This window comes from Pituophis catenifer, unplaced genomic scaffold, assembly GCF_029215685.1.
Source record: "Pituophis catenifer annectens isolate HBS135680 unplaced genomic scaffold, rPitCat1.0.hap2 SCAF_1, whole genome shotgun sequence".
Taxonomy (NCBI): domain Eukaryota; kingdom Metazoa; phylum Chordata; class Lepidosauria; order Squamata; family Colubridae; genus Pituophis; species Pituophis catenifer.
Window position 1 is genome coordinate 327,343,075 of NW_027256881.1, and position 14,424 is coordinate 327,357,498.

The window sequence follows — 14,424 nt, forward strand, 5'->3', positions numbered from 1 at the left end:
AGTTCTGTCACTTTCATCAATTCTTATTTTCCCATCATGACAACTATTACTTGCTACTTTACCCACCGAGTGATTCTTGAACCTGGACCAAGGATGACAGAAGGCTCTTCAAAAGCTACCACTTCTGAGCTGTTACTCTTCACCTACATCCCTCTTGTGCTACTGGCCTGAAACATATATATAACTAACCTCTGTTGAATTTGTTTTCTGTTCCTGTCAATCATCAGGAGTTGATTCTTGCTTGCCAACCCATCCATTTGGCTCTGGTTGCTGTGTTGCAAACAATATGAATATTGCAGCGCTGAAGGTTAGCCATTAACGATAGTTTCTCTCAAAGCCTCCAAGTTTGTCGACAAAGCAAATGTCACTCAGTGCAGTTCCCCACAATTTGGAGTCAGAAGAATGCCAAAAATGAAACGTTTCTCAGCAAATGAGAAGTAATTGTGTTAGCAAACACAGGGAGGCCTGTCTTGAATAACTGACTACATTTTCTCAAGGCAAATTATACAGGAAGCGAGTCGCTGATTATTCCTCTTAAATAAAGGAATGTAAGAGGGAAAAGAAAAAGATAAAATGGCAATGAAGTGAAGCTAAAGTGTGCTTTCAAAATAGCTTTGTGTAAATTAAATGTTGGCCCATGTGTGCTACTCAAGTTGGAGCATGCACATCACGAATTTATTTATTTATTATTTATCAAATTTAGATACTGCCTATCCCATCTAAGAGTGACTTTGTGAGGTGTACAACTACAACATAAAAACCATAAAAAATACATCAACTAAAGGAGCCAGGTGAAAACAAAAATATTAGGGTCAAAAGGAAGGGATTGGGGGGGGGGGTGTTTCAAGGCACTATCCACCCCCAGGATTCTGCCCCACTCTGTGAGGCCCATGGGAATTGGCAGAGCCAAGTCATCCAACTCTTTCAAACTGCCAAGAAATGTATTTTGGAAACAATTCTGAGGCAACGTTCTGGTATACAATGTTTTACCTCACCAAAAAGCTGTCCCGCTATTAGGATCTAGCAAGAAGATTAGATTCTGGGATTGGATGGTCCTGCTTGCTCCTATTTTGGATCCCATCTGCTGAAGAATTTCAGCTGGCAGAGTCTAAGGGAAGAGACTTCTATGCTGTGGCCCTCCCTTTGGAATGTTCTCTTCATGGGGATAAGATCAAGCCTCACACTCCTGGCCTTCCATAAGAGCCTTAAAACCTGGTTCGGCTTGTTGGCCTGGGGCCCCGATAGGAGCCACTATTCTAGGGGTGGCTGATGAGGTAGAGAGAAGATCCCTACCCATCATCACCTCTCCTCTTGCTTTTTAGTCACTATTTCAGCTTTTTTTATAATTGCCTTGTGTTCACTGGTGAAATCAGTGATGGGTTTCAATTTTTTTTACTACCGGTTCTGTGGGCATGGCTTGGTGGGCGTGGCATGGCTTGGTGGGCATGGCTTGTTGGCGTGACAAGGGAAGGATACTATAAAATCTCTATTCCCACCCCACTCCAGGGGAAGGTTACTGCAAAATCCCCATTCCCTCCCGATCAGCTGGGACTCGGGAGGCAGAGAATAGATGGGGGCAGGACCAGTCAGAATTTTTACTACCAGTTCTCTGAACTACTCAAAATTTCCGCTACCGGTTCTCCAGAACTGGTCAGAACCTCCTGAAACCCACCTCTAGGTGAAATCCATTATTTTTACTACCGGTTCTGTGGGCGTGGCTTGGTGGGCGTGGCGTGGCATGGCTTGGTGGGTGTGGCAGGGGAAGGATACTGCAAAATCTCCATTCACATCCCACTCTGGGGCCAGCCAGAGATGGTATTTGCCGGTTCTCCGAACTGCTCAAAATTTCCACTACCGGTTCTCCAGAACCTGTCAGAACCTGCTGGATTTCACCCCTGCTTGTGTTGTCTTTTTATTATGCTGTAAGCTGCCCAGAGTTGTTGTAACAGTGAGATGGGTGTCGTTTATATTTAAGAAATAAACAATAAATATTTCTTGTAGGATAAGATTCCATAGATTCTCTTTGTTTCCTTTGAATGAACAAGAATCGAATAAGATGTGGGCCTTGACAATGAAAGTTCTCTGTTCAAATCCTCACTCACCCCTACCAAGGATCATAGAAATACCCTTCTAAAACACTAAAAAATAAAAGCTCAAACAAAATAGTGTTTGTTTTTAATACATCAACTGTCTCCTTGTTATATATCTAGGTTTTCTTTTTCTCTTCTTCTGTTCCTTGTAACAGCCAACTTGTATTCACTATCTGCTAAACATTCCGAAGTCCTTCTGGATATTTGGAACTCTTGCTGATCTACAATATCCCTGTGTTCTTACTCCAATTGTTCCCTACCTACAACATTGTGGAATTTTTCCAAATGTGCTAATGTCTCTCTTTGGGGAATATAGCTTGTAGTTTGGATCATGGCGACATCTTGTTCTAACATGGAAATGTAATTTACTGAATGTCCTTCAATCAGTCATTCTGATGTCTACTTTTCTAGGATAAAAATGGGTTCATTATTATATATACTGTATTACTCTGTTCCTTGAAAGAGGAGAGGTGTGTGTATGTGTGTATGTATATATACATACATACACACATACATACACACACACACACACACACATACATATACATGCAAGTCTTAGCGTATTCAGGTCTTTTCCCATCTAAGATTGAGAGTATCTTGGCGATGTTTCGACAAGGTCCCACTCGTCATCTTCAGGCTGGTGCCTTCGGCTTCATGCCTGTGCGAGCAAAGCATGATCGGAGCTGCCGTCTCTCTATAAATACTGGTGGGGAGGTGTGGGGTGCTGGCTTTGTTGCTCTGAGCAGGTTGGTTGCCTGTGTTGTTACATCTTGATTAGTTGATGGAGTTGATGTTTGCAGATTAGTCGGCTGTTTTGTAACATCCTGTGTGGGTGGGGTCCTTGATGTGTGCCCATTAGTCTTTTGTGTTGTAACGACTTGGGTAATGGGCTGGGTAGTTGATGTATACATCCCCACTAGTATTTATAGAGAGACGGCAGCTCTGATCACGCTTTGTTCGCACAGGCATGAAGCCGAAGGCACCAGCCTGAAGATGACGAGTGGGACCTCGTCGAAACATCACCAAGATACTCTCAATCTTACACGGGAAAAGACCTGAATATGCCAAGACTTGCATACCTCTGTCCGTGAAAATCTACGAAAACATACATATACATATACGTATACATATACATATACATATACATATACATATACATACACACACACACACACACACACACACACACACACACACACACACACATATATATATATATATATATATATATATATATATATATATATATATAAAATAAATTCCTATATAAGTTGCCCACTGCCGAACTTTTTCCATCAATGATTAAATATATAGCTTTTGAACATTTGATAATATTGAAAGACGAGCTATATTTTTGCTATTATTATGCTAATGCCATTATTATTCTTGTTTTTTTCCCTTATAACATATCCTAAACGCCTTATAATTGTATCTTTCCTGCCTCTTACCAAGCACAACAAATTAAAAAAAAATCTACAAATAATTTTACATGTTTTGCTTTAAGGAAAATGTAAAAGGCACAATATTAGAAAATTTAGAATACCATTTGTTAAGATATGGGAATAATAATTGGAAATGTAAATAAGAGCTGGAAAGAAAATGTATTTGTATGTTTTTTTTAAACTCTTAATTATTTAACAATCTCTGCAACCCAAAGACTCTCCCAATGTAAATTATTATTCTGGTGGAATAAAGAAAGCTAAGCATAATCCGGAGAGAATTGTTGCAGGAAAGTACAGTGATTTCCACTCTGTTTCATTCCTTGAGGAATCCTAGGAATTGTTAAAGGATTATTTTTCACCTGGGCTAAATGGCTGGATGACTAGCTACAAAACAAAATAGAATTTATTCATGGTACTCTCCAAGTTTGGTGGTTTCCTTGCAGTTTCATTACCCAAACTAGGTAACATCATCAGTGCTAATTGGGAGTGGGGTTTGTTCTTGTTTTATATTCTAATGGCTTAATCTATCACTGTTGGTAGGATTTGGTTTGGTCTAAAAAAGTGACCGTTTGAAACTATGGTTAAGTCTGTTCACATGTTATGAAATTAAAGTTTTCACTGTGTCTTCTGACTGCTAGATGATCTTCATGGATGTGTTCCGCTAGTCTTATCCCAGTTTCTCCTACATTGCGATTATTGCAGTCATTACACTGTATGTTGTATTCACTCCTAGTTTTTTTCTTTTTTTCTTTTGAGGCTACTAAGTCTTAGGATGTTTTGGAGGGCTTTAGTTGGTTTGTGGACTGTGCTGATGCCATATGGTTGTAATAGTCTATTAGCAGTTTCTGAGATGTTTTTGATGTATGGCAATGTTATCCTTTTTAGAATAGAATAGAATAGAATAGAATAGAATAGAATAGAATAGAATAGAATAGAATAGAATAGAATAGAATAGAATAGAATAGAATAGAATAGAATTCTTTATTGGCCAAGTGTGATTGGACACACAAGGAATTTGTCTTGGTTCATATGCTCTCAGAGTACATAAAAGAAAAGATACGTTCGTCAAGAATCATAAGGTACAACACTTAATGGTAGTCATAGGGAAACAGTCAATATAAATCTTAAGGATACCAGCAACAAGGTTACAGTCATACAGCCATAAGTGGGAGGAGATGGGTGATAGGAATGATGAGAAGATTAATAGTAGTGCAGACTTAGTAATTAGTTTGACTAGTAACTAGTTGAGGGAATTATTTGTTTAGCAGAGTGATGGCGTTCGGGAAAAAACTGTTCTTGTGTCTAGTTGTTCTGGTGTGCAGTGCTCTATAGCGTCGTTTTAAGGGTAGGAGTTGAAACAGTTTTATGTCCAGGATATGAGGGGTCTGTAAATATTTTCACAGCCCTCTTTTTGACTCGTGCAGTATACAGGTCCTCAATGGAAGGTAGGTTGATAATAACTGTTTTTTTCTACAGTTCTAATTATCCTCTGAAGTCTGTGTCTGTCTTGTTGGGTTGCAGAACCAAACCAGACAGTTATAGAGATGCAGATGACAGATTCAATAATTTCTCTGTAGATCTGTATCAGCAACTCCTTGGGCAGTTTGGGCAGTTTGCAATTTGAGTTGGTTGTGCTATATTGTGTTGAGTAGTCAGGCCCTTTTTGATGAAGCTGGCATAGATGATCTGTTTTCTGACATTCAGAGTAGCTTCTGTTTGTTGGTGCTCAGCTAAATAATGTCCTTACACAGCTTCTCTTGTGGAAGATTCAGTTATTACTTTGGTAGGGAGCACTTGGTTGGTGTGGGTGGTTTTTCAGTAGACTTGTGTTTCTAATTTGCCATCACAGTCTCTGCTGATAAGGATATCCAGGAAGGGTAGAATCTTTTTCTTTTCTTCTTCCCTTGTGAATTTGGTTCCTTTGAAGATGTTGTTGATGATATCATGTGTATTCTCTAGCTGAGTGTGTTCTCTAGCCACTAGAATATAAAATGAGAGCAAACCCCACTCTGGACTAGCATTAATGATTTTACCTAGTTTGAGTAATGAAACGTCTGCAAAAAAACCCAGCCAAGCTCGGAGAATATCAAGGACCCTTCATTTCAATGCTGAGCTACAAATATTTCCTCTGTCAGAATTTATAAGCCTAATAGTTGTCTGACCCTGATGGAATGGCACAAATAGTAGGAAAATCAGATACAAAACATCTATCAGTATGCAAATTTTTTTTTATTAATTTTAGGATCTTATCTTTTTCTTTTATAGCTCCAATGAATCCACATTTACGTAAGTATTGGAAATATCTTGTTGCTATATAAATTAAATTTAGATCTTTCTTACTATTTATACAGACTCTGTATAGAGTGCAAGGGGGAATAATATATCAGTATATTGTATAATATAAACTTGGGACTCCACAATATAAATTTTGAAAAGATATAAAGGAACAAAAGGAGAGATTGAAAAAAGAAAGAACAACAACAAAGCCCAGACAAGGGATGAATGAAAGCTCCAAACACTTCTTCAGATCCTTATTTTTCCTTTCATCTGGGGAGGAAGAGAAAGCTGGAAGCCACACTTTTAATATTTTTGGCCTACTAGAACAACAGGGAGTATGAACAATGATGTTATTATGTCAATCGAATGGATGGTATAGAATTTATTAATATTTAGGGATAGTCATGTAGAAGAAGAGTTTTAGATGATAAGAATGGTATTTAAAGTATCTGCTTTTCTCATTAATTCTCTCTAATAAGAAAAACCTATTTGGTTTCTGCAGCATTTTTGAAGTTTGTACCTTAAGTCTCTGCAAATAAGGCATCCACGTTGCCACTTTAGAATTTCTCCTTCCCTTACTCAAGTGAGAACATCTGTCTGTTGTAGAGGTTCTTTTGGGATGCAAACATATTTCTAGGGGCCACATATACATTTTCAGAGACTAAGGCTGCCCATTACTAGATTAGGACTGAAAGCAAAAACTTGACCAGATATGTACCCTGTTTTCCCCAAAATAAGACCTATCCTGAAAATAAGCATGTTTTTACGTGTGTACCTAATATAAGCCCTACCCCCAAAATAAGCCCTACTTAAGAGCCTACACAGCAGCTGCCCGCTCATTCTGTCTGGTTGCTCATTGTGCCGTGGCCATGAGGTGAGGCAGAGGGGAGGGAGCTGCCCCACACACCCCACACTCTGGCTTACCTCAGGGCCCCTGCACCCAGGCCATCCATGCCCTGACACCTTCCTCGCAGTGGCAGCACTAGCAGCCCATATGGCTGCTGGCCCACTTCTTCTACTTGCTTGTGGCCAAAATGGAGCAGGAAGCCAAGTGGTGTGTTAGGGTTAGGGCCACTCACATCCTAACACCTGCGAGGCTAGGCAGGTTTCAGGATGTGAGTGGCCTGGCTGTGAGTTACGAAGCAGGTGTCAAGATGTGAGGGCCCCTGAGGTAAGCTGGTGTGGGGTGTGTGGGGCAGGTCCACCCCCCACCTTGCAGTGGCAGCACTGGCATGCCGCACAGCCTCCTTCCCTGCCACAGGCAAGCAGAAGAAGTGGGCCTCCTGTACAGGGGGAAAATTAGACATCCCCAGAAAATAAGCCCTAGTGCTTATTTTGGGGCCCAAAAGAAAAGCAGCCCTGGTTTTATTTTCAGGGAAACACGGGTAGTTAGGATGACTGACAGCTCATGAAAGTTAACAAAGGACTTCCTTGCTCTATACTGTCTCCTTCCATATGTTTGATGAATCCAAAGGAAACATGGGAAATAACTAGAACCCCTGATCCATCTAGGCATAGTCTAAACTTGTTGGTTAAAAGATAAAGAGCAGAGACAGACAATGTGTGTTCCTTCCAAATGTTTATCCCCAATTCCTATCAATTTTAGCCAGAATGGCCAGGGATAAGAAATGGTGGAATTTGCAAGACAATTTCCAAAAGACCATGTTGTCCATTCTCTCTTTGAAGTTATTATTAATGCATTTGCACTCACCCAGAGGTTGCCTTGAGGCTAAGGCTAAGTTTTGCAAATATTCCTGAATTCAGGCAAAATCTCTGGCAAGCTCACAACTCTTTTTATATTTCCCCAATTATATCATTCCTACCATTTCAATGGAAAGATAATTTAATACCGCTCTTCTCAAAAAAGCTACAATGGGTGCTGACTCCTTTAGCTGTCTAATAACTTTCCCATTCTAACCCAGTTTGGGGCCCACATCCTAAAACTAAATTTGACAATATTTATGAAGAGACTCATAGCAAACATTTCCCTGTTAGTTGTATTAAAATGCTTTCTTATCTCCCTTGACGCTACTGATCCAGCATGTTTCTAACCCAATTGTAGCACTTCAGTGATAGCTAAATTTTCATAGGTGCCTCAACTTTAAGAGAATTAACTTGGATTTCTGCTATTGTCACAAGTAGTTATGAAGCTTTAAGATTTTTATTGTTTTATTGATTATTTATTTTTAACCATCTTGATCACTGTTTTATTGCTTGGAGCGAGGCTACTTAAATAATTCCATGTTTATAAAATCTAAACTGGAACATTTTGATTACAAAGTAGTTTTTTAAAGAAGAAGAAAGCTTAATGCCTTTTTAAACTGGTAACTTGAAATGATTATTTGTATGAACATGTGATTGATCTGTTAACAGGAGAATTCCACTGTGGCTTCGAAGATGGCAACATTTGTTTATTCACCCAAGATGAAAAGGACAACTTTGATTGGACAAGACAAAACATTGTCCTTCGAGACACAAAATACACCCCAAACACTGGACCCAATGCTGACCGGTCAGGTTCCAAGGAAGGTAGAGTGTAACTCTCAGCTGGGTTTTGCAATGAAAAATAGGATAGGCCTTTCAACAATCAATAATCTACTTCTGATTCTGCCCGTAGATCAGACACTTTAGTCTTCTTTGAGAACAAGCCAGAGATAAACCTGTATATCTGAGCCTAAGTTTTCCATTCTGTTCAAACTTAGAAACTATAGTTACATGCTTCAGAATGTGGACATTTACTAAAATAACATCAAACTTCGAACTAAAGCTATCATGGCTGATCTCAAAAAAAAAAAAAAAACTAAGCAGGCTCAGGTATGGCTAATATTTGGATGGGATAGTTAAAAAAAATCTTGGAAATTGGCAATAGTGAAATACTTCCATATTAATGGTAAAGAAAGTATCTTATTATACTTGTATAGTGACCAAAATTTAAGAAAGAAATGTGAGTCTTTACCTTTTTAACATTTATTGATAAAGTGATTTTATTGATCTAACTTCTGAAGGGAGACTATTCCACAAAGTAGACAGAATGTAGGAACATAGTATCTGTGGTCCTTCACCAACACATGCAACATCACACAAAAAATGAAGAATGATTGTCAGCTTTTCCAGGGGTTGTGTGAGTGTGATGGATTGATTCTGGTATGAAAAGGTGGTCTATAAGAACTTCATACATGAATAAAACATTAAAGAAAAAATATTTAAAATGGTAGATTCCCTTCTGTTTAATTTGTACCTATCTGAGCTTCCTGATTCTTTTCTATATTTTGTAAATTCTGTTATATATAAGCTACATTGATTTAATATTAGCCATATAAATAGTAGTAGTCATACAAACATCTGCCCTTTACAGATCAACCTTTAAAACAGCTGTAGCAATTTGCTACAGGCAGCATCAGTTCATAATAGTACTTAGACTTATATACTGCTTTACAGTGCTTTACAGCCTTCTCTAAGTGGTTTGCAGAGTCAGCATATTGCCCCCAACAATCTGGCTCCTCATTTTACCCACATTGGAAAGATGGAAGGCTGAGTCAACCTTGAGCCTGGTGAGAATCAAACTGCCAAATTGCAGGCAGCCGGCAGTCAGCAGAAGTAGCCTGCAGTACTGCACTCTAACCAGTGCACCACTATGGCTCATAATATTTCCAGGGTACTTGAAACCTGAGCTAAATAGCTTTGTGACCCTGTTTGAGGGTTTCCATAGGTATTGGGAAAAGTGCTGTACTAGTAAGTCTTCAGTTTACTTATGTGCTTGTATTCTGAAGTCTGGGCACTGTTCCCCAGTCTCCAGAGAAAGATATTTCTCCTTGTTAAATGTGGCATATCACCATTTCATGTTATTGTTTTTTCCCTTCTAGGATTTTTCATGTACATCGAAGCATCCAGTCCTAGAAAAGAAGGTGATAGAGCAAGACTCATTAGCCCAGTTTTTAGCATTCCTCCCAAAAACCCATATGGAACCACGAATACTGCGTATTGCTTCAGTTTTTATTACAACATGTATGGCCAACACATAGGTGAGTAACCATCATCTGTCATCACTGTTGCAAAATTTAAAAAAAGTTAAGAGAGTTTGTTCATTTTCTTAAGATAGCAATCAAACTACTGTCTGCATGTCTGAGTCCCAGCAACTCATCTGAATGCTAATGAACTTCAGGAAAAAAAGATCAGATTGTTATTGGGTCTGCTTCATCAGAGTCTGATTCAATTCAAGTCTCTACTGAATATTTCAAAATTGGCCTTTGATTCTAGATGTGCGATACATATGAATTCAATACATATACCTTCTCATAATATGCTTTTCTGTGATCTAAAGTCCAAACAGCTCTAGCATAAGAAGTACCACATTATCACTGTAGCCTACAATACTTGGTTAATGATCCTCCTAATTACCCCAAATTTCTCCAGACCTTTCCCAAATGCGGAAATCAAATTTCTTTATTTGGGGGAAGGTTTGAGGGTTTTAAAGGAAAATTAGGGCTGTAAGTCTTAGGGAAACTTAAGGGAACTTTGAGATCTTAGAAAACCCAATCTCCCTAACATTAATTGGTTTTTCCCAAAGAGTGAATGGCTTACAGAGCAAAATGTAATATTTTGCAAAGTTTAGGATGCCAATTTCAACCATCAAAAATGGAAAAAAGAGGTATATATGGATGTCTTAATTTTTAAAGTGCACCACCCCCACCCCCACCCCGCTGTAAGAAATTATTCATTCCTTTTTTCTAAGGCATTATTGAAGGATGTCACATCATTCCATCAAGCAAGTCTTCCACCAAATGCAACATACATTCATTCATTCATTCGTTCATTCATTTGTTCGTTCAATTTATATGGCCATTGCTCTCAAACAAGTGTCTCTCAGCAGCAAACAATCATAAATATCACAAGGCATTTGGCATTTTTTTTTATTCTTTGCAAATGAATTGCAATCTGTATTATCAGACCAGGAACACCATTAGGTTTGACCAAAAACAATGTATATCCCATCAGAAATATTTCATTTTAGCTTTGGTTGGAGCCCCTCTTTCATCTTCTATAAGCTCAGTGTTTCTTCATTCAAGCTTGTTCAAAGATCCCTTTCAGACCTTGGCATCGTTGGGGCTGATGGACCACCATCATATAAATGAACATTCGGAGGGGAAATGAAAAAATGTTGCTAAATGGGCATGTTCCTTTTAATGCATTTTTTGAGAATAGAACATTTCACCCCAAAATTGCCCAGATGGTCAGGTTGAGTCTTTAAGCTTTCCTCAGATGTCCCCATAGATACGTTTGGTTGAAGGACTTATTCTGTGGATATTGGAACTATTGGATGAAATTCTTTCTGATTTCAAAACGAAACAAATGACATCAACTGTTGGTTATGCTGCTATTGCTGCTGTTATTACATTTTCCAAACTCACTTCTTTTATATATATAAAAAAATGAGTTTATTATTATTATTATTGTTTATTGGTTCGATTTATATGCCACCCTTCTCCGGAAACTCAGGGCGGCTTACAATGTTAAGCAATAGCCTTCATACTTTTGTATATACCTGCTTAGTAGGGCTTTCGGGCCCTCCTAAGCAGTGTTCTTTTTTATACAAAGTCATCTTATTGCCCCCACAATCCGGATCCTCATTTTACCTACCTTGAAAGGATGGAAGGCTGAGTCAACCTTGAGCCTGGTGAGATTTGAACTTGTTGTAATTGCAGGCAGCTGGTGCTACTTAACAGCACTTTAGTCTGCTGCGCCACCAAGGCTCTGTCAACCTTCCCTAAATTAGCGCAACAGAAGTACTCCACTAAAATAGAAAAATGGAATAAATTGACACTAGAGTTGAGGCAAAGTCTCATTCACATGATGTAGGTAGAGACTGGAAACTTTTCTTTCCCTAGACTTTCATTAATATCGCTTAAGCTTTTGTGTTTTATGTCTCATACATTTTAGTGTTGTTTTTAATAGAGGTTTTCACTGTACCTTGTCAGCTGCCAAAACCCATTAAGGGAGTTGGTGTCATATAAATGTTTTACATAAATAAATATACACCCTGTAAAGAAATCAGGGCAGAGCTGATCACGGCAAACTAAAAAAAATCCCTGGTGTGCAGCAGGGTATTTGGGGATGGTATTATAACACAATGTCAAGGTACAGTTTATTCTGTATTTAAAAGATTTAAATTATATAATCAGTGGTGAAAATTAACTTCTCCTGAGCTGACTGCATTTTTTCACATTCTGCCCACAACATAATTCTGTTTCATTTTAGATGGGGGGGGGGTGTTATTTAATATCATTAATTGTCTCACATTGCTGCTAAAAGCAATTAGAGGGAATAAAGGTCAATTAAAAATAAACCAAACAGAAATTAAAAAAAAAAAACATAGCAGAAACTAGTTGCTGCATCAAGCCATAACACTGCAGAGTAATTCTCCATACATCATTCGTGATCATTCTAGGAAATTAAATGATGATCACAAACGACCAAAAGCACAACATGAAAAGGTGGTGGGAAATAGGCTGTTGCTGTCTCACACTTGCCTCCTGCTGTATTAGAAAGTACATGGCTTTAAAAATAAGCCCATCTCTTTTTAATCTCAAATATGAAAATGCATTTCACCTAAACACATTTTATGGTGCGTTCTGGAAATGTCTGCAAGCCCTCTTAAATGTGGGAGGGAAGCAATTCAGTCATTGAGAGGCTCTGTTGAAGGATGCCTTTCTTTACCAATCTGAGGGTGGGAACATGAATGGTCAAGAGGATTGTCTTGAAAATAAAATCAGTGGGCAGAAAGCCATTGAAATGTAGCCTTTGGAGATCTTTAACGTTCAGGACCAAAGAGTTGGATTTTTTCCTGCCAATATATTCATGTCATTGAGAACTTTCATATCATAAATACATTTGTAACTAAGGCTTTCCACCCCGTGCTATTTTTTTTTTCAATACCTTGATTGCATTTCTTATCATTAATAAGTTGAAGGTATCTCTCACGTCATACTCCCCAAAACAAGTATAGGAGGCAGTGGTGGGTTTCTACCAGTTCGCCCCGGTTCGAGCAAACCAGTAGTGGCGGTGGCAGGAGGCTCCGCCCACCCGCCCGGATGTCATCATGGATGTTCTGTGCATGCGCAAAAGATTTTGTGAATGCACAGAAGTGCTGCGCACGAGCAAAGCAAGTGAGCGCCCTCACAGTTCCGAACCAGTAGCGAAGGTAAGTAGAACCCACTACTGATAGGAGGCAGTTGACTATCGTTGAAAATATTGCCTAAACCCAGACAGTGGATTAATTTAGCAACCAGGCTAAATCTTGTATGAATCTAGCCACTGTGAAGTCCCTTCGGGTTTACCAACTGATTGTTTTGCCTCTTTCTTCAATATATATTGAAGAAAGCTAAATACAATCCTGGCAAACAAAAAGTTTCCCCATAAAACTAATTATTACTATGTCCCCATAGACATAATAAACAAATTATTATTTAATATATGTTTAAAGACTTTTTGCTACTTACATCATGGGTAATAGAAATAATGCTTTTTTTCCCTTATAGTTGCATTGTACAGTAGTTCTCGATTTATGAGCAGTCACTTAGTGGAATGCCCACAAAATTTCTTATGACCTGATTTTGAACTTACAATGTTCACATGTGCATTCATACACACACCCTCATCATCATCATCATCATCACCACATGATTACACTTTGACTTCATGGCAACCGGCTTGTCTTTACAGCTATTTATAGCATCCTGTGATCACATGACCATGATTTTTGATACTTTTTACCCGTTTCCACCATTTACTTCTTGGGGTATCACAGATTCCCTTAATAACTGTGCTATTCACTTAGTGACATGTCATTCACTTTAAAAATGCTGCAAAAATTATCATAAAATTGGGTCTGGTCACGTTTAACCTGCTTTATGCCTGCAACAATTTATGACCATAATTCTGGGCTTAATGTCAGTCCTAATGTGAGGGCTGCTTATAATTGCAACTAATGCTGGGCAGAGAACTTCAATATTGTTTTTACAATCTTTATTTCATATGTTTCTCCTCTGAACATTCCTGAAACCCCCCCCCCAATATATCCAAATTCTACTCATGTTGGAATGTGTCCCTCCATATGCCTTACAGAATTCAATGCTGCTCATGCTATTCGCTCTAAAAGAGAGAAAGGGTTTTTTTTCCCAAAGAAAATTATCTAAATATCACAACTGAAATGCAGGAAAGTGCAAAGAACTCATATCTTCCCTACTTTGAATCATCACCTTGTCTTCCCCCATCCAAAAAGCTATTTGTAGTATCCAGCACTCTACTCCTTCTTAGAATATGTAATCCTCCTTTGTCAGGATCATATTCTATGTATGTAGCCTAGTGGATGGTGATTCATACAAGGTTACACCAAACTAAATTTATTACGGTTGTTAAATTTAACAACAGAATTTTCTGGGGTAAAGCACGGGACTTGGAGGTGAGGCAGAGAATACTCTGTGAAATGGAGCATCTTGCTAAGGCCATATTACAGTGACTCCCTTCGGTGGAACAGAAAAGCCAGACATTGCAAACCCGTTGAAATGAGGCAAACTCAGAGCTTGCCACAGAGAGAGACAGCCAGCAAAGTAACGCAC

At 38.6% G+C, this 14,424-nt stretch overlaps 1 protein-coding gene across 3 annotated transcripts in view; it reads left to right on the forward strand.

The window, feature by feature from the left end:
* Positions 1 to 14,424, forward strand: part of MDGA2 (MAM domain containing glycosylphosphatidylinositol anchor 2) — a 603,292-nt gene that overhangs the window by 566,944 nt on the left and 21,924 nt on the right. For 2 of the 3 annotated variants that reach the window (XM_070931707.1, XM_070931709.1), the window contains exons 12-14: positions 5,798 to 5,818; positions 8,183 to 8,338; positions 9,673 to 9,831. In XM_070931707.1, the coding sequence (XP_070787808.1) occupies positions 5,798 to 5,818; positions 8,183 to 8,338; positions 9,673 to 9,831 (336 nt within the window). The remainder of the gene's footprint in view (positions 1 to 5,797; positions 5,819 to 8,182; positions 8,339 to 9,672; positions 9,832 to 14,424) is intronic. The other variant, XM_070931708.1, reaches the window with a different exon arrangement.